Source organism: Octodon degus, unplaced genomic scaffold, assembly GCF_000260255.1.
Source record: "Octodon degus isolate 3935 unplaced genomic scaffold, OctDeg1.0 scaffold00026, whole genome shotgun sequence".
Taxonomy (NCBI): Eukaryota; Metazoa; Chordata; class Mammalia; order Rodentia; family Octodontidae; genus Octodon; species Octodon degus.
In genome coordinates this window covers 16,318,051-16,344,941 of record NW_004524602.1, presented here as the reverse complement: position 1 = coordinate 16,344,941, position 26,891 = coordinate 16,318,051, and the positions used below count along the sequence as shown (strand labels likewise).

The 26,891-nt window shown below is 48.3% G+C and overlaps 2 protein-coding genes across 6 annotated transcripts in view; one reads left to right on the top strand and one right to left on the bottom strand.

Moving 5' to 3' along the window:
* The first annotated feature begins 676 nt into the window (after positions 1–676).
* On the top strand, positions 677–7,884 carry Gcnt3 (glucosaminyl (N-acetyl) transferase 3, mucin type). Of its 4 annotated transcripts, none has more exons than XM_023712413.1 (4): positions 677–696; positions 4,562–4,742; positions 5,263–5,294; positions 6,477–7,884. In XM_023712413.1, the coding sequence occupies exons 3-4, from the start codon at positions 5,286–5,288 to the stop codon at positions 7,824–7,826; spliced, it is 1,359 nt and encodes a 452-aa protein (XP_023568181.1). In that variant the 5' UTR covers positions 677–696; positions 4,562–4,742; positions 5,263–5,285; the 3' UTR covers positions 7,827–7,884. The 4 variants fall into 4 exon arrangements, with proteins under 4 accessions (XP_023568181.1, XP_023568182.1, XP_023568180.1 ...); XM_023712414.1 differs by lacking the exon at positions 677–696 and adding an exon at positions 872–891; XM_023712412.1 differs by lacking the exon at positions 677–696 and having other exon boundaries at positions 4,365–4,742.
* An 11,039-nt stretch (positions 7,885–18,923) lies between these two features.
* Gtf2a2 (general transcription factor IIA subunit 2) overlaps positions 18,924–26,891 on the bottom strand; it is a 14,377-nt gene continuing 6,409 nt past the window's right edge. The window contains exons 3-5 of one of the 2 annotated variants that reach the window (XM_004628861.2): positions 26,463–26,567; positions 20,983–21,109; positions 18,948–19,098 (exon numbers count right to left, since the gene is read on the bottom strand). In XM_004628861.2, coding sequence (XP_004628918.1) covers positions 19,073–19,098; positions 20,983–21,109; positions 26,463–26,567 — 258 coding nt within the window. In that variant the 3' untranslated portion in view covers positions 18,948–19,072. Of the gene's footprint in view, positions 19,099–20,982; positions 21,110–26,462; positions 26,568–26,891 lie in introns of both variants that reach the window. The other variant, XM_023712684.1, reaches the window with a different exon arrangement.

Genomic DNA, 26,891 nt, shown 5'->3' with positions numbered 1-26,891 from the left:
ACAACCACGGGTGTGCAGGTAGCACTGGTTTGCAGAGATGGCTTTGACTATCGGGAGGGGGACCAGCTGGGTCACATGGAAGCTCTACTTTTGGTTTTCTGAGGATTCTTCGTACTGCTTTCTGCTGCGGTTGTTCCAGTTTACACTCCTCTCACCAACAAAATAAAAGGGTTGTTTTTTTCCCCAAGTCCTCAACAGCATTTGTTACCAGCTGATTTCCTGATAATCACCCTTCTTTCTGGAGTGAGGTAGAATCTCATTGTTCTTTCAGTGCCCATTTCTCCAATGACCTCGATGCTAAACATTTTTCACGTATTTATTTGCTGTTTAACGCGCCTCCAAATTCCACCTCCTAGTGCCCAACTTCAGAGAATGCTTGTTCAGTGAAATCCATCCCTTTAATCCTGTTTGTGTGTCCGTGGCTTTGGCACTATGGATCACATTTTTTTGTGTACAGGGTGCTGTGGGGAATCTTAGTTTGTTGATCCCAGGAGTCAGATTTCCAAAGACTCTGGGTGAGGCCCTGGTGAGGTGGGTGGGGCCGGGCCCTGAGGTGGCTGCTCTCCTGGCGAATGCTCCTGGGGAAGCTACTTCCTGCAGGGTCTGGGCTAGCTGCTGTGGGGAGGCTGATAGGAATCAGACCTGCTTCCTGTCCTTGGGACCTGGAGACACTACTGTCAGGACGAATCAGCGTGGGTGAGCTCTATATGGGAGCTGGAAACTTCACAGCCCTGTCTGGGCCTCGGCTGTGCGCAGCGAGAAGCCTACAGCCCAGAATTGGACGCATCATGCACGGGGCAGAGGAAGGAACTGGAAGGAGATGGGGTCCCCTGCAGAGCCTGACAAGGGAGCCGCTTCAGCAATGCGAGCCTTTCCTAGGTCACCGGGAAGGTCAACACTTTCTCTTAGGAGTTTCCTGTACATTTATTGAAAAAGTGCTTATTGAGTTCTGTGAATCCTTGGTTTGTTTTCTCTTTTTCTCATTTATTTCCCTCAGCCTGTATTTGTAGCACATGATGTGTGCATCCAGGATGGGGTGGAGCTGGCGCAAGTGCACGGCACTTCTCAGCTCCCTGTTCCCTCCCCTCTCCCCTCCTCTCTCCTCCTCCTGATTTCCTTCCCATTGGAGAAAACCTTACCTTTCTACTTCCAATTATGTAATCATGTAGTTCATTCATTTGTTCTTTCTCTTTTTGAGACGGGTCTTGCTCTGTAGCCCAGGCAGACCTTGAACCCCCAGTGATCCTCCTTCCTCATTCTCTCCAGTGCTGGGATCACAGACAGGCGCCACCACACCCAGTTCCAATTTGGGTTTCTTCAATGAGAAAAATCATGCGATATCTAAGATTATGGGTCCTATTTATTTCAGTTAACCCAGTGCATCCATGTCTCCACAAAGGACTCAGGTTCAGCTTTCTTTATGAAGTAGTCTGCCAATGTGTGTAAATACTGGGCTTTCTTTACCCAGTTATCTTTTGGCCACACAGAGGCTGCTTCCAAGGCTTAGCTGTTAGGCACTGTGTTGCTGTAAGTGTGGGTGTGCACATTTTACTGTAACATGACATCCAGTGGAATGTCTAGGTTTAGTCTCTTCCCCTAGACCAACCGTAGCGTGTCCAGCAGAGCCCTCCAGGAACGTGGGGTGCAGACGTGGGTGGACAATAAGGAGGATCAACAATATGCTTTTAAATAAACAGCAGCATTTTATAGTCCCCACTCTGCAACAGAGTTGTTGCTTTGCTGCTCTATGACCAGAGATACAAAGCCCAGCTCCCCCAGGTGCCCTGTGCTGGAGCTCAGAACACGGCATCCTGGCTCCTGACGCTCCCAAACCCTGGCTAAGCCTGAACTGTAACACATTTACCTGGTTCTCCTACTTACCTATTCTCAGGCCCTGCGTCTCTGATTCATACTTTCTCTGAAGGTCTCAGAATGACCCTGTGTGTCATGGACCTTGACTCCCACGGCCACCCCCCCCCCAGTGGCCTTTTTTTTTTGTTGCAGAAGGCCTTGAAATTCTGATGACATCTATGCTTATGAATGCAAAGAGGCAATAGTGTCAGTGATCTTGGAGCTGATGCATAGCAGAGTTAAATGGCACCATAAATAAGTACAAAGTACCGTAGCCAATTTCAGTTTTAAAATGCTTAGGTTCTCCATGCCTCAGCCCTTCTCTGATCCTGTTTTGGGGACTGTGGGGTCATTCCCTGAAGTTCCACTGAGGTTACCACTGAACCCCACAGGCTTCTCCCATATACCCTGATAACCTTTCTAGCTTAGTTTTCTTCTTCTTCTTTTCCTTTTCCTTCTCCCTCCCTTTTTTCCTCTCTTCTCTTGTCTTTTCAAGACAGGCTCTCAGTATGCAGTTCAGGCTGGCTTTGAGCTAACTTTGTAGCCCAAGCCGGCCTTGAACTTGGAACAATCCTCCTGCCTTAGCTGCCCCAGTACTGGGATTACAGGCGTGCACCACTATGCCCAACTAGTCTTCTCCACAACTGACACTTGTAGCCCTTCACAGCTCTTTGTCCAAAAGACAGGCTAAACTCATGATTAGGAGAAACAGATTTAGGAGTCCTGGTAGGAAGAGTATGCTATTTCAAAAACAGCATCATAGAAATCTTGGAGCGAAAACTCCTTTACTTACTAGTCTCTGGTTAAACGTTGATTTCGCTTTGGAAGGTGGAGTGTCACCATCCCTTTAGCAGGTGCACATCTAAATATCTTCATGTTGTCCTGGACTTTTGAGAACACTCTCCCCCAGGATCACCTGGCTCTGTCTTTGGGCGTCAGCAGAGGCAAGGAGCCCTAAGGAAGGGCCTCATGCTCCAGGTCTGGGTTTCTGCCAAGACCCCGGTCCCTTGGGGAATGGACCCTTTGTCTTTCTTGACAATGCCCTTGCACTTCAAGGCCACCACAGAATTAAGGGGTAGAGCCAGCTGGCCATCTTTCCAAGCGCTTGCCTGACCTCGGCACACTGCGCAGGCCTTGATCTTTCTGCGTTCCCCTTCAGACATTACCTTCTGTCTTCTCCACTTGTTACTGGGAAGCTGGCAGAAGACAGGGCCTGCGGAGTGGGGTCAAGAGAGGCGGGGTGCTGATGACCTTCCATAGCTGTCTTGTCTGAGGGCCTTGGAGACAGTGCAGACAATTCCCTTATCCAGAGGAGAACTCTGACTAATCCCCACTGTTACCTACGTCCTCAGAAGAGGCCTACCTCTCCGGACACCGCTAACTGACCCTGGAGTCAGGCGCGGGAGGAAGGCGGACGAGGGACTTCCGGTTGCTCCCACGCCACTTCCGGTTTCCTTGGCACCTATTCCTGCTGCCTTGAGTGCCCGCACCGACGGCTGTCTACCACACTAAGGCTTTTGAGGTGGCTGCCACGCCCGGCAGACAGCAGTATCTTGGTCTGCGCGGCAGCCTGCGAGGCCGCGCACCTCCCCGGAGGTCCTAGTTCGTGTGTGTGGGGTTCCTCCACACAGATGTGAAGTTAGGTAACTTCCATCTCCACGCTTCGTTTCTTCAGGCTGGCTGGTGGCTGCTCCCGAAAGCCTCCGCCGCCCGAAGAGTGGATCGCCGCCTTCCCGCCCTCTCACTTACCTGCTCCATTTTCTGCCTTCTGTGTCGTGGCCTACGTGGCGGCTGGGAATGCTGCTCTTGGGGAGCAGTTGGGGACGCGCCGGGAAGGCCGGCCCGCGCGAGCTCCAGGTCTCGGCTGGCGTGGGCGAGGGCCCTGCATACGCGGCCGCAGCCTGCAGCGAGGGCCTCTGCACCCGCAGCCTGCGATGCCTCTGCTTCCGCCCTGCCCCATCTTTCCTTCCTGGCCACCCTCCAGGCTGTGGAGGGGAGGAGAGGGGCGCGCACCACCACCCCGCCGCACCAGATGCGCCTGAGTCCTTGTGCCGCCGCCGCCGCCGCCGCCGCCGCCGAGGCTCCCTGCGCCCCCTCTGCGAGTCCTTGCGCTCTGCCCTCCCTCAGCCCCTGCTGGCCCAGCATCGCGTCTCACTCTCGCCCTGCGCCCCCTCGCTCCCTGGGATGGAGCCCCGAGCTCAGGAGCTGCACAGGCCGACAGCTGCCCCGGAGGAGCTCAGGAGCTGCACAGGCCAGGCCGGCAGCTACCCCGGAGTCACAGTCTCAGCGCCCACAGAGTTTTAGCAATTTCTGGGGAAGCAAAAGAAAGCAATCTCGAGGTGCTTTTAGTGCCTCCTCTCTCTAGCTCCAGGAGCACGAGGAGCAGGGCGACTCCCAGACACAGGGAGGCGGGGCGCACCTGAGCTCTGGGCTCCTGCTGGGTGGAGAGGAAAAGACTCCAGCTCCAGCCAGAGGAGCGCTGCCAGGTTCTCCTGGATGGCTTCAGGGCTGGCTGCTGGGGCTGCAAGGCCCGCTCGCAGTCCGAGCCTGCTGCTGGCCTCTGGCTCGCACGCCTCCCTCGTGACTCTTGCTTGAGGACTTGCTCCTGAAGGATGTGTCTGAGCTCGCTTGCTTATCGCAGAGCAGGGGGCCGAGGGGTGACGGAGCTCCTGAAAGGTGACAGAGCTCCCCGCCATTGTCCACCTTGCAGAGATGAAAGCGGAGCCCACATGTGTTTCTTGGGTGACTGGTGAATGTTGGAAAATATATTTTGAGGCTCTAGAAGAAGGAAGGCCATAGAATATGGTGCGTACATCTCCTTCCATGGAACCCAGCTTGTCGTCCCTTGGAGATAGAACCATACCCTCCAGGCCGAAAAGAAGCTGTTGAAGGTGAGACTGTTTTGAATTTTCCATCCTCTTAGAGTCCCATAACTGTTATTACTAAAGAGGATACGACTTCGTGTGTAGAGACCTAACATTGCAGGTCGTGTTACTCACCACAGGAGTAGCGTTCAGTCAGCTACCTGACGTCTGTTCTCTTAGAAAAGAAGCCTACTAATACTGTACTTCAGGTTAGTTGTGAAAATTCGGTGGAGTGATAGAAAAAGAGGTATCTTTAAGCCAGGCATGGTGGTGTAGGCCTGTAAGCCCAGCATCGGGAGGCTGAGGAAGGAAGATGGCTGCGAGTTTAAGACCACCCTGTGCTACAAGGGAGCTCAAGACCAGCCTGAATTGCATAGTGAGACAGCGAGACCCTAAAAAAAAAAAGTCTCTGACATAGAAGGTGCTCATGAAATACCAAACACACAGTTATTTGTCCTGGTGTGAAAATATATTTTACATTTGATGGAGTATGTGAATGTATAAAGTGTATTTCGTGGATAATATCCACTTTGTACTTTTGTTTTAGGGCTGGGGATTGAGTCCAGGATCATGTGCAAGGTGAGAAATCACTCTTCCACCAAGCTACAGCCTGTCCTTTTTAAAATTTTATTTTGAGACAAGGTCTTGCTAAGTTGCCAAGGTTGGCCTTGAACTTCAGGCCCTCTCCTAAGTTGCTGAAATTACAGGCAAGCACCCTTGTGCTTGTTTTTTTTTTTTTTTTCAGAACTGGGGATTGAACTCAAGCCCTTGTGCTTGCCAGGGAAGCGCTCATTTGTACTTGTTGAAGAGCATTTTCAAAAAGGCTGTCTTGGGGCCAGGCAGATAGCTCAGTTGAATAAGCACTTGTCTAGCAAGCACAAGGACCTGAGTTCAATCCCCGGTTCTGCCAAAATAAATAAATAAATAAATAAATAAAAAGGCTGCCTAGATGCTACATGTGACTATTGAATTCTTACATATTAAGAAAGCATCTTGGGGGCCGGGGAGATGGCTCAGTAGAATAAGTGCTTCCCTGGCAAGCTCAAGGGCCTGAGTTCAATCCCCGGTTCCACCACAAAAAAAAAAAAAAGAAAGAAAAAAAGAAAGCATTTTAACATATAAATTGCCAAATAGAAGCAAGAAATGTATTTTTTTTTGGCAGTACTGAGGATCAAACTCAGGACCTTGCGCTTGCCAGGCAGGCACTTATGCCACTGAGCTGTATCCCCAGCCCGTATGTTTCCTTTTTAAAAAATTTCTTACTTTTTTATGGTGCTAGGTATTGAATCCAGGAACTTCTGCAGCTTAGACAAAAACTGTACCACCAAACTATACCCCCAGCCTGTAGTTCTAGAATGGGTGCCGAGAGTCTGCATTTCATGGATTTTGTCTCCAGACCCACTAAGAATTGGAGACTCCAGATGACAGCACCATTCCAGGTGGTTGGGGTTGGAGCCAGATGAGCAATGAGGGGTGGGGACTTCCCCTAACACCCCTTCAGGTCAACAGGCATTTGTCTGTTTCCTGATGTGGAGGTGGAGCCGGATCCCGATCCAGTGCGGTGGGCTGGCTAGCCTGCAGTGGCAGGTTGTAGAACTCTAGCAGGAAGCCAGGTGTAAAACTCTCCCTGGCAGGTCTTTGTTGAGGATGTTTGTCTAGAGAAGAAATACCTAGCTTGCTATCAGTTGGGACTCGAACTTGGCATTCCCGGGAATGTGTTCATGCTGAGTTTGTAACCGGAGGTGTTTTGTTCCATCCAAGGGGTCTCCCTACTTCGCGGCCACACTGGCTGCAAAGATGATTCCATGGAAGAGGCTCTGCCGGCATTACCATGTGTGGGTCCTGGGCTGCTACCTGGTGCTGGCCGTTGTTGCCTTGAGACTTTCTCTCAGACTGAAGTGTGACTTTGATCAACTGTATTTGGACTCCAAGGAATTTCCCACTCGGTACTGTAGGAATATCCTGTACAGATCCCTGAGGCTTCCAGCAAAGAGGTCTGTCAACTGTTCGGGGATCACCAGAGGGGACCAGGAAGCAGTGATCCAGGCTGTCCTGAATAACCTGGAGGTCAAGGAGAAGCGGCAGCCTTTCTCAGAGGCAGACTACGTCACCATGACCAGAGACTGTGAGGCCTTTAAGGCCCAGAGGAGGTTCGTGCAGCTTTCGCTGAGCAAAGAGGAGGTGGACTTCCCTATTGCTTACTCCATGGTGGTGCATGAGAAGATCGAGAACTTTGAGCGGCTGCTGCGAGCCGTGTATGTGCCCCAGAATGTCTACTGCATCCACGTGGACGAGAAGTCTCCAGAAACATTCAAAGAGGCGGTCAGGGCGATCGCTTCCTGCTTCCAGAATGTCTTTGTGGCCAGCAAGCTGGTTCCGGTGGTTTATGCTTCCTGGTCCAGGGTGCAGGCCGACCTGAACTGCATGGAGGACCTGCTACAGAGCCCAGTGCCCTGGAGGTACCTGCTGAACACTTGCGGGACAGACTTTCCTCTTAAGACCAATGCAGAGATGGTCCAGGCCCTTAAGATGTTGAACGGGAAGAACAGTATGGAGTCAGAAATACCCAGTGAATACAAAAAAACCCGCTGGAAGTACCACTATGTGGTGAAGGACACGCTGTACATGACCAACAGGAAGAAGGGTCCTCCCCCTAATAATGTGACCATGTTCACCGGCAACGCCTACATCGTGGCTTCTCGAGACTTCGTTCATCACGTCTTGAATAACCCCAAATCCCGACAGCTGATCGAATGGGTCAAGGACACCTACAGTCCTGATGAGCACCTCTGGGCTACCTTGCAGCGGGCCTCCTGGATGCCTGGCTCCTCCCCCCAGCACCCCAAGTACGACATCTCAGACATGGTCTCCATCGCCAGGCTGGTCAAATGGCAGCAGCATGAGGGCGATGTGAGCCAGGGGGCCCCTTACGGGCCCTGCTCTGGGGTCCACCAGCGGGCCATCTGCATTTACGGGGCGGGGGACCTGCACTGGATGCTGCAGAACCATCACCTGCTGGCCAACAAGTTTGACCCAAAGGTGGACGACAATGTTCTGCAGTGCCTGGAAGAGTACCTCCGGTACAAGGCCGTCTACGGGGTTGGGCTGTGAGGCCACCGCAGAGGGGCTGCCGTGGAGCAGGAGCAGGTGCCACTCGGCCGAGCCCTCTGGGGCACCCGGGAGCAGGGACTGCAGCTGCACTTGGACCATGGGTAGGTAGATCTGCTGCCAGGCAGCCGCTGCCTGTCCTCCCATCCCTCTCTTTCATAGTTTGTCCCCTGGCTTTTTCAGCGAGAGTGGTGACAGTTGCTGCTCAGGAGAGTAAGGGAGGCAGAGGGCTGGATTTCAGCTGAGTGTCTGGTGTGAGGTTGCCGACCCGTGGAGATGCGTTACTGACAGTTCTGGACTTGGTAATGGGGCGGGAGGGGGCAAGAGCCTTCACTCTGCTGTTAACTTAAAAATAAATAGCTTCTGTACAAAGCCCTGCTTCTGTGTTTTGTCTGATAAGCCGGAAATAGTGTAAACAGATAAAAGGTGGGAGACTTTTCTCCTAACTCCTGGTGACATTTAAAATCTCCAGTGGCTGGCAAGAGAGTTTCCATTATCCAGCGTGGTCTTGGCAGGCTGTACGAACAGCAAGCTCAAAAGAAGGAAGAGGAACCGAGCTGACCCTTCATTCATGACAGCCCTCCGCATTTGTGTACCTTGCCCAACTCAGAGCTTTTCTCTGAGGGAAAATGCAGGTGATTTAACCAGTCTGACCACCCATGTCCTTCTAGGAAAATTATGGAGCTGATTTTAGCAGCTCCACAGCCAAGGCTTAGTGTCCCATAACAGCCATTTAGGCAAAGTAGAGTAACTTATTAAGCAAACGGGGACACATTTTAGAAGGCAGAGGGGCCTTGCTGTTAATAATTATACCGAGAAGAGCCAGGAGGGGTGGCACACACTTGTAATCCCAGCACTCAGGAGACTGAGGCAGGAGGATCATCTTGATCTTGAGGCCAGCTTGGGCTACATAGTGAGTTCAAGGCCAGCCTGGACTACATCGTAAGACCCTGCCTAGAAAATAAACTAGACTAATAGACCAGGATGTTTACTTATTCCACATCTTGGCCCATGGAGTCAAAACCCTCTTGTGTCATTATGTGAATGGAAGGGTTACTAATCGCAACAGTGCAGATTATACATTTTCTGGTGTGACATACATTTATAAATTCCCCAACTGTCAAATGCTAGTCAGCGGGACAGTTTTCTTACTGAGACTTCAGAGATGCTTGCTGGCTCTTTTGGCTCATCCTCTGTTGCAGTGAGCAAGGATACTATAAAATTCTAGGCACTGGCCTTCGAATTTCACGCAGCTGACCTCCCATATGCAGTATGTTCTGGGAAAGCCATCTGTATACAGGTTAATTTGTGCAGTTTGAGTGGCGTTTCCATGAATGTGGCACGCACAGTTGGTGTGTTTCCGCATTTCTGATTGTCATGTGGTCCAAGTTTTCTGTCAGCCAGGATCTACTGTGCAGCCCCCTTTCTTTTAAGAAGACAACAACAGTAATAGGGGCCGAAGAGATAGCCCAGGAGAGGTGTCTGCCCGGCAAATGCAAAGTCTTGAGTTTGATCCCTGGTACCACAAAAAACCAAAAACCCGCAATAAACACGATAGGGATTTTCAGAACAAGACGACAGGAAGTTACCAATGGCTGTCACTTTGCATATTGTCCTCTCCAAAGCAGTTGCTCAGATCACCAGGTGCAGGCGTGCGACACCGACCTGGCAGCGCAAGCACGAGCCGCGCCTTTCAACGAACTCACAGAAATTAGTAGCGCGATTGTCTTAGCTACCGTGTGTGTATAGACAGATCATTTTTCCCTGCTCTTCTCTTCCCCTCTCCCCGTTTTTCTCTTTTTGAGCGGTTTCTTTTCCTTTCACAGTATCTATTGTACCTTTTAGACCTTACTCTTTCCGTTTCTTATACTAGGGAGATAATCCGATGTTTACAGGTGATTCAGATTTATTTTACTTATGAGTATGGTCTGACGTGCATCCATTTACCTGGAAGAGTCTCCCATTTATCCTTCTTTATGGCTGAGTCATACGCCTTCGTGGAAAAAGACCACACCTTTTCTATCCATTCCCTGGTTGGTGGGTGTTTGGGTGTTTCTAAGACCTCGCTATTACAGATTGCGCTGTGACAAACATGGATACACAGATTGCGCTGTGGTATGTTTTCATTTCTTCTGGGAAAATACTGGGGGGATGTTCCAAGTTTGTGATGCTCCCAGCTCCCCTTTCACGCTGCATTCTCCACGGATCATGGTCCTGGACACTCCCGGCCCACCTGCTGAGTTGGTACAGACTACTCCAGCCCCATCCCAGAGGGGCCTGAGGTGGATGTGTCAGTCGGGGCAGCCACCAGCAGTGGTGAGTGGCCACCCTGTGTCACTGTCCTTGGCCTTCCTCTGAGTGGGATGGGAGTCTGCTGCCACCCTGGGAAAGGGACAGAGCCACGTCCGTGAGTGTGTGCCTTCCGAGAGAAGGACCTGGGCCTTTGGCCTCACAGTCATTTGGCTCCAAAAGCTTTCATGAGGAATAAGTTATAACTTTTCATATAACTTCAAAGAACAACATGTGAACTTGTCACTTGGGGGAACAAGTTGCTGGGACTTTTCCAGCATTGACATTTGCTCTAGCAGTGTGTTCAGGTAAACAGGAAGTGTTCTTTAATAAGTGAGGCCTTCCTGTCCTGAGGCTTGGATTCCTCCCGTTTGGTAAGTTATAAAATTCAAATGCTTAAGCCCACAGGTCTGCTGTTTGTCCCCTCCACAGTCTTATCTCTTTCTCTAACAGGCAGCTCTGGAAAGGAAAAATTGTACTCAGCTGAGTTGGAGGTGCTTTTTCCTGTTCCAGGAATTGAACTCAGTGCCTTGTGCTTTCCAGGCAGGCACTTGTACACTGAGCTATATCCCAGCCTAAGTTGGAGGTTTAAACTGCCTCATGTTTTTTTTTTTAATTATGTTTTTTGTTTGTTTGTTTGTTTTGTTTTGTTTTTGGCAGAACCAGGGATTGAACTCAGACCCTTGCGCTTGCCAGGGACATTTAAAAATTTTTTTTTATGTATTTGGCATAGGGGCTCATTACACAGCTCGGACTCCCAGTGAGCCTCCTGTTTTCAGCCTCCCCAGTGCTGGGATTACAGGTGAGCGCCATGACACCCAGACGTGGCCTTATTCTCCTGATGGGGGGCCATCATGGAGCCTTGTTTTAATAACTATTTTTCATTGCAAACTCTACTCGCTGTACTTTTGGTTGAGCTGATGTTTCTTCAGCGCAGGGTATCAAACCCAGGGCCTTGCAGTACCCCTCCTCTAAGCCCAGCGTAGCCATGAACATTTTTCTTTTCTAAAGAGGAAGAGAAGACAGTCTGCGACATAATTTAGTTGGAGAGGTCAAGTGCTTTGGTTGAAGATGGAGACATGCTTTGCTCCTGTAAGCACTTTGCTGATGCAAAGCTCTTTTCTTCCACTTAGTCCATCACTTATTACGTAGATGAGCAGGCTATGGCTCTTGCCTTTATGAAGACTACAGTGAAGTCATTCATTTCTCCTGCAAATGTAAACTGAGCTTTTACTACTTACCCCATGTCCCGCCCTCCCTCCTCCCTCCCATAAACAACCCCAAGCTGCCAGAGTGTCTTCAAATGAAACCTTCACAAGTGTTTTCAGACTCTGGCCATTTGTACGATGCCTGCTGGACGCCTGCTGCTGTCACTCCTAGGAGGAGCCCCTGCTGCGGCACCTGGATTATGGCCAGAACAGTCCCCTCCGGATCTCCACTGAGCCGGCAGTTCCCGGCACAGCAGCCAAAGTCATCCCGTGGTGTTCATTAGAGCCCAGGGCGGTGGCATGGGTTTCTAATCCCAGCACTCTGCGAGGCTGAGGCAGGAGGTGTAAAGGGTTAATAGAGTTTTGTGCCTTAATTGTGAAAAATTATAAAAACCCCTTGTGCTTCCTGTTATCTGCTCTAAGAAATGTGTTCTCCCTTTTGGCTCAAGGCTGTTCAACAATAAGTAACTGTTTCTTGTCAAGGCAGCAAGCGAACATAAACTCCCTCCCCAACCATCTTCTGCAACGTAGTCAGCTTAAGATGTACCTTGTAAAAATAGACACTTATCACTAAGCTGTGAAAGACCTTTTAGTTATGAACAGTTTGCAGCTGTGTCAAATGAATGCAGTTTCTGTGGTTCTGTGCTAGATAACAAGTTTGCTTACCAAGCTGGATGTGATTTCTGTTATAAACACCCCCTGCTACCTACGTTCGGGGTTGACCAGCCTTCTCCTGCGAGAGAAGTGGCGCGGGACCTGAGCTCAGTAAATAAGGCTCTATTCAAACCTCTATCTGGCTGATCTGGTTCCTATGCAGAGTTGACCCATAACAGGAGGATTGCACGTTCAAGCCTCGCCTGGGCAATTTAGCAAGACCCTGTCCCCCCAAAAATAAAAATCAGCCACAGGAAGAGTCAACAATAACCCTAAGGTTTCTTTCTGATAAAACGATGTAATTATCATTAACAAAAAGGGAGTCTTGTGAAAGAAAAGTTCTTAGGGGAAGATCAGTAGTTGGACTGAAAACTGGACATATTTGTTAGCCATCTGGGGAGAAATCTAAAGAGATGGACATGTTCTGGAGGCTAAAAAGGTGGAGGGTGCCCTGCAGATTTCTTAAATGAACATCTGATCCGAGGGCCTTGGGCTACATCACCTCAGGGAGACCAGAAGGGAGGACACCCAGCCGCAGCCCCGCAGGCACTCTGCGCGCGGCTTCCGACCTCGCCTTCCGCACGTCGCTGCGGCGGGGACCACGCCTTCACCCCTACACTCCGGGGGACACCGCGAGGCCGCGTCCTAGCACGGCCTCGAACGCGCAAGCGAATGGCAGAGTTTGGGCGGCAGCTACAGCACAGGGCTGGGGGCTGAGGAGGGCCGGCCCGGCAGGCGCGAAGGTGCGGGAGCCGGGAGCGGGACGCCCGGAGGACAGCGCGTCCCGGGAGAGGGAGGGGACGGAGCCCTGAAGCCCGCGGGGAGCCGGGGAGCCGCCAGGGAGCCGGGACGCGGGACGCGGGGAGCCCCCAGGGAGCCGGGACGCGGGACGCGGGGAGCCCCCAGGGAGCCGGGACGCGGGACGCGGGGAGCCAGGGAGCCGGGACGCGGGGAGCCCCCAGGGAGCCGGGACGCGGGACGCGGGGAGCCAGGGAGCCGGGACGCGGGGAGCCCCCAGGGAGGCGGGACGCGGGACGCGGGGAGCCCCCAGGGAGCCGGGACGAGGGACGCGGGGAGCCGCCAGGGAGGCGGGACGAGGGACGCCGGGAGGGGCAGCGCGCGCGGCCTGGGCGAGGTCGACTCCGGAGGGTGGAGGCCACCTGGAGACAAGGCAGCGAAACTGACCCCCCGCGCACCGAGACTCCGGGGAGGGTTTCCTTTAGGCCAAGAGGAGACCCAGTAACTAAAAGTTAAGAGCAAGCAGTCCTGTAACTACAACAGTGTGGTTGAATGAGAAATAGCTCCCCAGAGCGAAAGCCATGGCAGAGGAGAGGGAGGGGGTGTGTTCACCGGGTAACAGGGTGGGCAGAGCCGCGTTTGCAGCTTTGTTTTTTGTTTTTGTTTTTGTTTTTTCTTTTCTTTCTTTTTAATTACCATCTTATCTGAAGTATAGTGCACAAATAGAAAAGTACAAATACCCCAAATACATTGCTCAAGAAGTTTTACAGAGACTGGGCGTGGTGGCGCGCACCTGTAATCCCTGCTCTTGGGAGGCTGTGAACAGGTGGATCACTATGCCTTCGATCTATAAGTGAGACCCTGAACACTCTGTAGATCTTTCTCTATATTTAAAAAAAAAAAAAAAAAAGTTTTACAGAGTGAGCACACCTGTACAGCTGCACTCGGATCAGGAAACATCCCCAACGATCCAGCTGCTGCCCAAGTGGCTGCAAAGCTGGCTGCGGCCTCAGCTTCTGCGCCTTTCTGAATTTGCTGTAAGTACTGCGCTCTTCCGTCTCCGCGACACAATATCCCGTCTTTGATATTGACTTAAGCTGTGTGTAGCCATCATTCCCGATTCTTTGTGAGGGACCTCCTCGTAGGAGTGCACTGCAGCTCACCTGCTCTATCTGGTGGGATGTCTGTATCTTTTATCTATGACTTGTGTTCCTTGGAACCTTCTCGAACATGTGCTTTTAGCGAACACATGTATAATTTCAAATGTGAGTGTATGTGGGAGTATCTCTAGTGGACAGTCAGAGCTTTACAAAATGATCTACCAATTTACACTCCCACTGGCACTGTGGGAGGCACATTTGCCCCGCTACCAGCTAATCTTACTATCCATCTTTGTCATCCTAACCAGAGCCGTGGCTGGTGGTGCTATCAGATTGAGGGCTTAATTTGCATTACTCGGATGACTAATGAAGCTGAGTAGGGTTTTACATGCTTATAGGAACTTCTCCTTTGAATATGTTTAGTTTTCAATGAAATAGAGGGCAAGATGATTTTGCGAGACTGATGATGGGAGATAGTGGAGGTTTGGAAAAAGAAGGTACAAATATCGGCTTCACGTTAAAAGTTTAAAGAGAACCCAGGCCAATGAAATAAGACAGGACACCGGGCAGCCCCCAATGTCATTAAGAGGAAGAGAGTTTAAAGGGAGAGCAGCCCATCCCCCTCCATTGGCTGCATGGAGGAGGCAGAACAGACCACCCAGGGCCAGAGCTGGCCCAGGAAGCTGGGCCAGGGAGCAGCCCTTGTGGGAAGGGACAGATCGAGAGCATGGTCCACACCATCCAGCTGGACGAGGGGCGGGAAGACAGTGCAGCGACAGGTGCCCAGCAGGAGTGCTTCGAAGGGAGGTGTCCACAGAGCCCACTAGAGGCCTACAGCACAGTGACCACCACAGTGGCCCACAATCAGCCGGGCCACGAAGGAGTTCAGCACAGACAAGAGTGCTGAAGAGTTCCATGGGCGGGCAAATGGGGCTGCGAAGGCGAAAGATATAGGACGAGTTCAGGGAACTGATTGTGGCTCCATCTCAACAGGCAGGCAGCTAGGCATAAGGCCAGGGGTGGTGATACGTGTGGGAGACGGCCAGGTTGCAGGAAACTAGTGCTCCTCTTCTCCCGGGGCCTCACCTGTGAGCCATGAGCGCTACGGGGGATATTTAAGACCATCTTTGGTATGGACATCCTCAAGAAGACCAGTGTAGGATGAACAGTGGAATTCCGAGGCACCCACTGCCGATGAGCTTGCTTTATCTCCACCCTTTGCTAACCTTCCGGCCTCAAAAGAGCTCTTCTGAGATAAACCCTAAGTATCAAACTACTTATGGCTCCAAAGTGTACATCCGAGTTACAACACCTCTAGGTACAAATCGCCATGCCTAATGATTCTTTGACCCTGTCAGCTACATCTAGTTTGAGTTCCCTACCCTGTGTCCTAATTGTTTTGCAGTTGGGCTATCTGAATCATCAGGGACCTACATGATACTTAAAATAACTAGCCATGGTCCCAAGATGCCTCGTATTTTCATGTATTCTAGGCTTTGGAGATTTGTACTTGGCTTTCCTCCTGACTTTTTGGTCTCAATTTTTTTTTTTTTTTTGTATTTTGGGACAGCGTCTATAAGGTCTACAGGGTCTCACTGCGTAGATCCGACTTGTAGTGGTCCTCCTGTCTCAGCCTCCCCGGTGCTGGGATTGTAAGTGTGCGCCACCACGCACCCTTGGGGCCGGTACAGCATGCAGTACTGGGGTTTGAACTCAGGTCCTTGCACTTGCCAGGCAGGCATTTAGACCCCCAGCTATCTCCGCTGTCCCACCCTCCCACCTTGTGACCATGAGCCAGCATCTAGGCCAGTAGGCCCCAGCAAATACAGCAATCTGTTAACCTGTTGATATTTAGAGGGCATCTTCTCCATCTAGAGCTTTCTCTCCTGTCCTCATTCCACTAAACTAACCTTAACTGCGGCCTGCCTGTCTTTCTTGAACATTTCACCTTTGCTTCATGCTTCTCATCCTGGATGATCTTTAAAGACCCCTACGAATGTCCCTAACCGGCTGCCAGGGCCTGTAATATACTGTCATTCACAAGAATCCAAGTTTCCACATCTTACCATGGACTGTTTTCACTGAATTCAAAATTCACAACGTAGGGCTGGCCAAAGAGCTCAGCGGGTTAAGGTGCCTGCTTAGGCAGATGCAGGGGCCAGGAGTTTGATCCCTGAGCCTGCCTGGGGCGCGCTGAGACAGTGACTGAGACTGGGGGTGGTGGTGTGCGCCTGTAATCCCAGCACTTGGGAGGCTATAAACAGGAGGATCACTATGAGTCCAATTTACGCAGTGAGACACTTTTCTAAATACAGAAAAGCAATAAAATCCACAACTGTGCTATGGACTCCTTCCCTAGCTGGTGCATATACATTTGCTTATAATCACACCATATGCCTGCATGTGCATCACTTCATATGCATTCTACAATTTCAGACTTCACTATTGGTAGCACACTATGACCCACTCAAAACCCAAGGTGACACTGTGGCACCTACCAAGAAGTGAAATGCTCCTCCACCCCAGCCAGCTCACAGTGGATCATTAACCTCACCAGTCAGCTGACGTGGTGAAGCTATGGTCATCTCCTTCTGGGTGGTGAGGAGCGTGGAGCAGTACACCTAGAGATCTACTGCCGCAGAAGCCCCGTGGCCGGGAGCGAGGGTGCAAGTAAGCTCTTGGCGTGACCCTTTTCTGTAATTCAGGTGAAGTGTAATACTATGAGATTAGAAGGCACACACCACAGGTGTTAGTCACAGGATGTCACATGTGCAAATAATTACGACTCATAGGACATGTCAGGCTGTGACTTCTGCCTTCCTGCCCCAGCGGGTGTGGTGTGGTGGGGCAGTGCACACCCATAATCTCAGCACTGAGGCAGGAGGATTACTGAGTTCAAGGCCAGCCCCAAGGATATAATGAGACCCTGTCTCAGAAAACCCTCAAACAAAAAAACCAAAGTAGAAGTGTACACAATGGTTGATGCAAGTGTGAGAACCAGTTTTGACTGAGAGAATGGTGTTTACTTGAGGCAGCTCATAGTAGTGACCTCTGTGGGTAGTCTAGTAGCTGCGTACAGTACAACTGCCCCACGTTCCGCCAACCGGAAGCAAAAACCTGTCCTATTTCAGAGACAGCTTCTAAGGACACAAGCTTCTGTGCAGCCTTCAGTACAGATCACTTCGTATAACCCAACAGCATGTATCTGAACCCTACTAGAAAAGTAGCTGAACCTTACAATCCTCCTCCTACACTGTTCTAGTCCATGTGCCTACAATCTAACAAGAACTTAATGAATTAAGACTTATGAATGTTTGACTTAAGATAATGCTATTCAAAAGTTGGCTGAGATACACAGAGGGTAGGGCTGGGAACAGAGCTCTGTGGCCTAGCGCCTGCCTGGCAAGCATGAGGCTCTGAGTCCGACTCCTGGTACAAAAAAAAAAAAAAAAAATCAATACATACCTGATCCTTTAGGAGAAGTATGTATCATTGTTCTCCAAAAGGTTTACATTCTTTTTGTCTACATGTATTTAAATGACTCTTGGAGAGGCCAAAAGGGAAGAGCTCAGAATGTGCTCCACTCAGCTACAACTGGTTTAGCTCTGAAGATGGGTAGGATTTTGATTCCGACAGGAAACGTGTGAGAAGTGGAGGAAACAGCATAAAAAAGTGAAAAGCTTGGCTCTGACCCCTTTTCTTTTTCAAGCTGCGCTACACAGAATGTGATGGTGGCTAGTAGTGAAGGCGAGGAAGACATCACGGGGATGGGTGAGCGGTGTGCGCGTGCCCCTGGGTGCAAAGATGACTGTTAGCTCCCCCAAACTCCAGTGGGGGAGCCCGGGCTTACACCCACATGCTGAGGTAGCAGCTGGAGGGGCACCCGGAGGATGGCGTGAACGGCCATTCCAGTTAGGGGGTCAAGCCGGCAACCGCGGGAGAACCCCTGGCACCCCAACACACCACTTCTCTCTGGCAAGCATAATCAACTGCAGTCAAAGAATTTCAAGTTTCCAAACAGACTTAGAAATCCGGTCCTGGGCCAGGGAGATAGCTCAGTAGAATAAGTGCCTCCCTGCGAAGTACAGGGTCCTGAGTTCTATCTCTGGTACTGCCAAAAAAAAAAAGAAATTTTGGCCAAATAGCTCAGCGGATTAAAGTACCTGCAAGCAGGTACAGAGGCCAGGGGTTCGATCCCTGGGCCTGCCATGCCAGCCTTGCACCCAGGGTGCACCGAGACAGCAATTGTGACTGGGTGTGGTGGTACTCACCTGTAATCCCAGCTCTTGGGAGGCTGTAAACAGGCGGATCATTGTGAGTCCGATCTAGTAGTGAGACCCTTCCCTAAAGATACAAAAAAAAAAAAAAAAAAGAGGAAATCCAGCCTTGTCCTCCTTTCTGTAAGACAAAGTCTAAATAAAACATGATCTACTTAAAGAGGTAGACTGTACTTTCTAGACTCACAGTAACTTTATTCTTAGCCACTATTTGCAACCTAGTGAAGGCCTGAATTCTGGCTCACGCTAATCAAGAATTCTTACAAGTGCCCTTTGGTAACTTAAGTGGTTTTTTTTTTTTGGTGGAACCAGGGATTGAACTCAGGCCCTTGCGCTTGCCAGGGAAGCGCTTAGTCCACTGAGCCATCTCCCCGGCCCTAACTTAAGTGTTTCTCATGGATAAAACTTACAAGTGATGAAACATGACTTTTTAGTTTTTTGTAGCACTGAAAATTAAACACAGGCCCTGAGCTGCTCCTCCAGCTCTTTTCATAAACAATTTCTGAGACAGGATCTCGCTAGGCTGCTATGTAGTGCTAGCTGAGCTTGAACATGCCGCCCTCCTGCCTCAGTTGCCCGGAGTGCTGAGGCCACAGGTGTGCGCCACTACGCCTGTGCTGCCACGGATTGGCTGGAATGAGTGTGCTCTCCGCTGTCAGAACGCACACCTAGCACCAGCATCACCTGCTGAACGGCTGCCTCAGTCATTACTTCATGAGTTTTCAAATGAGTTTATTAAAGACTGTTCTCAGGAGGGCTACAACCTTTGATTTGTCATGAAAAAAAGTTATGTTTCTTCATGCTTTATAGTACAGGTAATGTAAAGGACAGCGCTGTAGGCATTTCCCGCCGGAATTCTGATAGTACAGCACAGTGTGGTCACTTCTGCAATGCTAGAATAAATAAAGTCTCTTCTATGTGTCTCTTCAAAAAGCGATGGATGACAGCAGACAGTGGCCTAAGAGGCCGCTCTTCTCTCCTGTTCATTCTGCAGTATTGGAGCCAGTATCTGGGAAACAGGAGAGAAAGCGTAAATTCAAGGGGCAACTTACTTTACATGCAAATTAGGAATATAAAAAATGGCTGTGGGCGGCAGGGTCGGAGGGAAGCCGGCCAGAGCCCACAGCAGCCGTCCCTTTAGGCGGGGGCTGACAGCACGTGGGAAAGCCGTGCCACGCTGTGGCTGCCGCCCACGAGCTTTTAAATGCACTGTTTTATCAGGTCTCCTATTGTCTTCTTGGAGAGAAACAGATCAAAATTCCAGTATCGGCACTTTTCCCTGCTTCTGTATTAGGAACTCCACTATATTTCACAAAATGAACTTTTAAAATTTTTTTTAGTACAGGGCCTACAGGGTCTCACTACACAGATCAGCCTTGTAGCGACCCTCCCAAGCGCTGGGATCACAGGCGTGTGCCATCTGGCCCAGTCTCAATCCTGTCTCAGCTCGCCCTGGGGGCAGGGCTGGCATGGACTGTGGTGCAGGGCGGGGGCAGGGGTGTGTCAACCGGGTCCCTGTGCTCTGCCTAAGCAGGTGCTTTAGTCCGCTGAGCTATCTGGCTGGCCTAGAAAGCAAGCTTCTACAGTGAAATGAACTGACCTCACAGCACCACCTCACCTATCTCTTATTAAGGAATCTTCTTCATCATCTAAAATTACACGTACCTGTACATACAAACTATGTATTTTAATTTTGGAAAAAATGTTTCCAACGCTGCATCCTTTCTACTGCCACGGGGCAAGTGGAATGCAACAGAAGCTCTTCTTAGGCACTCCCTTCCTTGGCGGACATTCAGTTCCTCACCTTTGCTGTGAGGGAAGCTCGTGAGGTGCCACTGAACTAGCTAAGGTGATTCGCGACTTCTCATGCACTAAAGTTTGGAAAAACCACCTTGCATCTTTGAGTAAGAGCGGCACACTGGGGATCACCTTATGCTGTCAAGGCAGTTGCAATGTGGTCACTTGCATTTAAATTAACTCAAATTAGCTAATACAACTGAAACACTGGTATTCAGGAGCCCCTACTGCATTTTATGTACTGATATTTCTTCTGAAACCCAAAAGAAGAAGAAGAAAGAAGAAAGAAGAAAGAAGGAAGAAGAAGAAGAAGAAGAAGAAGAAGAAGAAGAAGAAGAAGAAGAAGAAGAAGAAGAAACCCAACATTACCTCAAAAATGGGGATATTACTTCCTCTATTTCTTTTTTTCATTTCTTAAAAACTTCCTTTCTTAGTGACAGTCTTTTTTTACTATTAGGAATGACTGCCTTAAAAACAAGTGGTTTAATTGTAAGATAAAAGTAAGCACCTGTTTAAAATATAATCAACAAAAAGGAAACTGAATCTGGACAAGGAACAGAGATGTAGACACTCGCGACATGCGGCGCCTGAAGAGCTTCTGGGTCCGCTGAGCAAAGCTCACCTGCGCAGTGGGACAGAGCAAAGGGGCGCAGTCACCTCTGGGACGCTAAGTTCCTCGGTCTGCTTTAAAATAATCGACTCTTACGCTACCAAATGTGTAAGCACACAGCAACACAGAGCCTGAACAAGGACGGAAAGCCCTGACTTGCTTGTGTGCTGTTCCATGTAAGTTCGGTTTGTGTGACCCTGTGTCCTCTGCACCCCGCACCTGCACACCTGAAGTCAGGGGGCCGGACAGAGGCCAGCATCCTCTGGAGACAGTCACGGGGCCATTCTCCACTGGCTTTTTGGACAGGTGAAGACTTATTTATTTATTTATTGCAGAACCGGGGATTGAACTCAGGCCCTTACGCTTGCCAGGGAAGCGCTTATTCTACTGAGCCATCTCCACAGCCCCAGATGAAGACTTTTTAAAGACCCGTAAAAACAAGGCCACAAGTGGCTTTGCTTCCAGAGTAAAGAGGCAGACACGTACTTTTACCATCACACGCCACGATCTTCACTTTATCCACTTTGATAAGTTCTGTCACCTCTCTGAATTCTACGTCGTTCAGTACAAAAGTCCACACATTATCGCAGAACCTGTATGTGTTTAGAGAGCCCTTCAAAACAAAACAGTGACACGTCACGGAGTCAGCCTCCACTCGTCTGCAAGGTGATTCAGGAGAACTGAGTTTCCAAGCACACAATGTCAAAGCAAGATTTTCCTTCATTTTAATACTTTTTTTTTTTTGGTGGTCCTGGGGATTGACTTGGGACCTTGCCAAGCAGGTTAAATTGCTGAGCTATCTCCCCATGGCCCAATCCTAATTCTTAAAAAAAAAAAAGCACAAGAAAAACCTTAAAAAGTTAAATTATTTTTGGTAAACGAGCCTGCATGTTACCTGCAATGAAGAGTAGCTGGAGGGCTGGGGAGATGGCTCAGTAGAGTAAGCGCTTGCTTGGCAAGCACAAGGACCTGAGTTCAATCCCAGGTTCTGCCAAAACAAAAAAACCAAAAAACACAAAAAACAAGAGAAGCTGAATGTGAACAAAGTTGTATATTTCTACTGCCCTCATGTGGTTAATTATGGAAGTCCACCTGAATTTTTTATATAGCTATTTTACCATATGTTAATTCTCTAACCTTGAGCAAAACAGCAATTTCTGGGAAAGTTTTAAGCTTGTGTCTTAAATATAGCACTGCATTAATCAAGACTGCAACATTCACTGTCTTATGGAGCTAACAGGCTTCTAATCATTTTTGTTTTTTATTATTTATTTATTTGTGTGTGTGTGTGTGTGTGTGTGTGTGGCCAGCTCAGCCCACCAGGGGGTGGGGCTGGCTGGCATGTGGTGCTGAGGGATTGAACCGTGGTCCCTGTGCTTTGCTAAGCTTGTTCTAAGTAGGTGCTTTAGACCACTGAGCCATCTCACCAGCCCTAATCATTTATTTTTGAAGAAAAACATATTTGAACATTAAATGAAAAACCTGTAAGAAATGTACATATATCAACTCATGATAAATGTAATCATTTCGTCCTACAAACGTACCAAGAAACCCCCCCAAAATGGAATAAAACCTGACTATAGAGTGTGTATCAACACAAACTGAACAGAAGAGAACCAGACACAGGCCGGGGGCCACGGCATGGCTGCAACCCCAGAACTCAGGAAGCGAAGGCCTAGGACCATCGAGTTTGTGTCTAGCTTGGGTGACTGAGTTTGAGGCCTCAAAACAAGACAAAAGGACACTTGTCACATGTATTTATATTCACATGTCAAATTTACTTTGAGACAAGACAGTGAAATGGTTAAAATCTTTAATATAGGAAAAAAAAAAAAAAAAAGCCAAGCACAGAGCTGTTCCCTGCAGAGCTACTTGTAACAGCAAAAACAGATTCCATCTAGCTGTGCTGTTGAGGGACAGGACTGAAGACCAGGAGCAGCCGGCCCGGCATGAGCCTGAAGAGCCACTGACTGGCTCCCCCTTGCGTGAAGAACGGGCTGCAGGGGCGGGCGGCTGCGGCAGGGACTCCACCAGGGAAGAGCCCTCGGCCGGGGCAGCGGAGCTTGCGCAGAAGGCAAGTGCATCGACAGAAAAGGAGACTTTAGAAGGTAGAACTGACAGGACCTGACAGCTCTGGATGGAGCAGAGGGGAGGCGGTACACCTGCGGAGCGACGATGGACTCGCAGGGGAGCACAGCTAGCCTCGGAAGCCGTCACGCTCGCTCACGCCATCTAAATCCTGACGTCCAAAAGGCTCTGGGGCTGGGCGACGCGAGCGCGCACAGGCCCAGGGTGAGGGGGCACCTGCAGACGCCCGAGAAAGCCACCAACAGCACGGCTGAAACGAGAGGCTGGGGACGGAAGACAGTGCGCGAGCATGGTTCCACGGGCCAAGGTTCGAGAAACTATGGGCAATGATCAATAGTATTACAAATTATGCACGAGATTAGCAAAATTTACTTGGACAAACACTTTCAGTGGAGTAGTGAGAGATTAATACATGGAAGAACCACACCCGACACATTAAGAGAAAAAGAATAGAGATGTAAAATATGTATTTAACAATTCGATCTAGCGGGTGTGGTGGTGCACACTGGAGCCCCAGGGCAGTACCCAGGAGACTTACTGGCCTGGGCTGTGATAGGGCAAAGCCCTGTCTCAAAAACAAACCTACACCAAAGGCCACAACAAAAGAATTTCTGAATCTATGAAAACGATGTGATCTGCTCCTCTGTTGCAGCCTGAACCTCTGGGGGCTCACAGCACATGCCCAGTCTGGGTGTGATGAATGCGCAGGGCTGCGAGCCTGGGGGCTGTGCTCACAGCCGGCATCTGGACACAGGCGTTACAGGGCGTATTCACGTCCAAATGTGAATTGTGCCCTTTGGGTGTAGCTAAGAGGGGGGAAATCCTTTTTTTCACAACTGGGGATCAAATCTAGGGTGCTTTTTTAAAACAGGGTCTCACTAATTGCCCAGGTGGGATTTGAACTTGGCTCCTGCCTCAATCTCCTAAAGTAATAAAATCACAGGAGTATGTAACCACATTCATCTGAAAAAAAAACCCTCCTTATTTATGTTGAAATTTTTTTTATGTATAAATTAAATTCTCCTATATTTACATTAAAATAACTATGATTTAACATAATTAAGGGAGTACATTAATATTAGCTAAATAACTTTGAGACAAAAGATTTAAAATTTTTAAACATGAGATTAATGACATAAATTTATCCTTTTTAGAACTGCGCAGAGTACAATCCTCAATATGTAACAACCTTCACATAATTTTTAGTTGTATTTAATTCTCTTGCTTTCTCACCTTTCCATTTCAGTACAACCAGAATCCATCTAGTAACTCAAGTACAGTACAAGAGCTCAAAGGATAATTACACTCTAAGAAGTCTTTTCTAAAGATGCATTTAGCTTTTGTCAAATTGGATTTTAACACATAGTCAGGTAGTCAAGATAACAGTATTTCACATATGCAGAGACCAGCAAAAAAAGGTGTACATCAGGCAAAGAAAAGAGAAAAACGGGTAGCAACACTTCAATATCACATTCATGGAGGCCTCGTGAGATTAGTAGAAGTTACCTCTGGCAGCCCCAACTACAAGAGATGCTCAAAGTGGTGGCCACAAGCTCCCAGACATTTATTAGTACAGCGAATTGCTGAAGTGTGTGATCGTTGTTTTGGTGGACTCTGTACATTTATTCATGTAAATTTCCACAGGCAGGCAGTATTTGTTTTGTTTAAAGCTAACATGACATCTTAAGTTACACAGTGTATGCTAACTGTAAAAACATCAAAAATTACACAGGTACAGGAAACTGTCATTAGAAGGGGCATTTTCTTGATCATTAAATCTTTTCAAGCTCACTTTATTATCTGAAGCTCACTACCACGATATCTAAGCAGTCATCACTTGATTCCATCTGTGGGCATACAGTTTCTCAAAAGCACACAATGGATTTTCAAAATCCTTGCTACAAACAATTTTTTCCGTAAAGATAAATCCAGTTCAAGTTCCCCACTATATATATTTTGATGTTTTTACTGGTGGATTTCAAATTAAAGCCTCACCTCTCATATGCACCTCATTTTTCCTACAACAGCCTACCTACTAAATAATCTCTTATATAGAACGTAAATATCAACTTAAAACAAAAAAAATAGTATGTTACATAAAAAACTACTCTACTGTCTTTAGTGGATGCTTAATCTTGCCATAGGCCAGCAAGAAATTACTCCAAATTTTTAAAAAGTTAAATATGACTCAGGAATGTGGTTTTGAAAACTGGTTATTAACTATACAGTAATTTTTTTCCTCTGTCATGCTGCACTGAGCTAGAGAACACTACCTGCAAATACTCTGTACTCAAAGCTGATTGAGTCTGCTGACCCAGGGGCAGGGGACACAAACCTTAACTGCAGTAGCACGGGGGAAAGAAAAATGAGTGGGACACAAAGTCCGGGTAAAGCCTACGGAATCGACCCTTCTGGAAAGCAGACAAGCTTACAAAACATCATGGAAGAGAAACACGAACTGTTCAGTTACCTTTAGTGTTAGCCAGAGATTCAATTGAGATGCCCACTGCCTCTGCCAAGCGGCCCACCACAATGTACGCGGGCAAAAGCTGATGCATCAATATGGACCAGCTTAGAAACGAAGGAGAGGAGACAGCAAGGGAGCTCAGCGGAGGGATGCCTGCCTCGCATGCGTGCTTGAGTTCCTGCGCTCACTTCCCAGCAACACTGTCTGTCTGGTCTCAAGGAACAGATCAGGGCTCGAATGGCAAGCCGGGTAGCTTTCTGTGTATGGTTACATAAACATAAAGGCAGTAGGCCAGAGATGACAACCTATTCAAGAACCAGGCGGGGAGCGAAGCTCAGAGACGGAGAGCTTGCTTGCCTCGCATGTATGGAGCCCTAGATTTGATCCCCAGTACTACACAAAGAGAAAGAAAAAAGTCAAGACTCACCCACCACATTGTACAGTCTTAGAAACATAATCCTGACCAGTGGACTCTTACCTAATCTTAAAAGCTATCTTTTACTTCAGGCAAGTTTTAGGTTTGTGAAACTCAGGTCTCGGAGCCTAGCTACTGTGTTCAACCCTGCAGTCTCGGCGTGAAGGCAAGGTAAACGCTCACAAATTATTAAATGATAATCTTTTCATTGAACGTAGAACAATAACAACAAAAACCCCCCATCGTAACACTGAAGTTCTCAATGCAAGGTAATCCATAAGTTCTTTTCATGTACTAATCTTCACATATTTTGCCCTTCTAATTTATACATTAGGGTTATAACACAATATAAGCATAAATATTAAATAGGCAAATATACACAATATTATGTGGCTCCATGAATTAAATTGTGGTACAATTACTTCTGTTCTACTATCTTTCAATGTGTCCTTAATACAAAATTACTGCAAAACTGAGAGAGAATTCTGCTCAGCTTCGTGCGCGTCTTTAAAGCATACGCGACTCCAATGAGGCCATGTTACCTAAATAGTTTGTTAGTTCAGGTTTTTAAAAGCCAGGCTACCTAAAAGTAGGTGGAAGGCCACAAGAAGTTTCTAGAAATAACTGTACTTTCCTGGAATGGGTAAAGGCCAGAGTTTGGAAACATAACTGAACCTCAGGGATTAGTCTACTACTATACCTGTAATTTTGGAGTTAATTGTTCTTAGGCATTTGAAGAAATTTAAGTAATTCTGCAAAGACAGCCAAAGTGGCTGATTTATGAAATGGACTAAAAATCTCAAAACAACTCTGTAAGTCACCTTAAGTGCACGAACATAGTATATAGCTGACTTAAAAGTATAATTCAGTTACCATAAAACAAGTCCTAAAACGTTATTAGCCACTTTTTCCTCTTATAATCAATACATAAGGGTCCTAAAACACTGCTTTAACAACCACTGGGGCAGGTTTCTAGATTTAATAAAATATCCTTACCCTGAAATTGACTCTGTTCCTGACCCTCTGAGCCAGTGCAGAATTTATAGCCTTATCGAACTGAAGTAGAACTTGGAGGGCAAGTTGGGGGGTAATCTGTTGAGACTGAGAAAAAGTAAAGTCATAAATCCTCTTGGGGAAGGACATTTAAGACATGAATAAATAAAAGGCACAATTACTACTTAAATTTTTTTTTTTAAGCAAGAAACATTTTTTTCAAAGTTTTATTGATAAACAGCAATGAGACAGTTTCAAATCAAATCGGAAGTACAGTTTCAACAAATAACACACTGCATATATTCTTCTTAGTGGTTAATTGCTGTACAAGATGTGGACTTGTGATCCTATTTACAAACACCATTAGAACAAATCATTCTATTCATTAAGAGAATGCAACTATATATCTATCCTAATCACTTTGAATACACA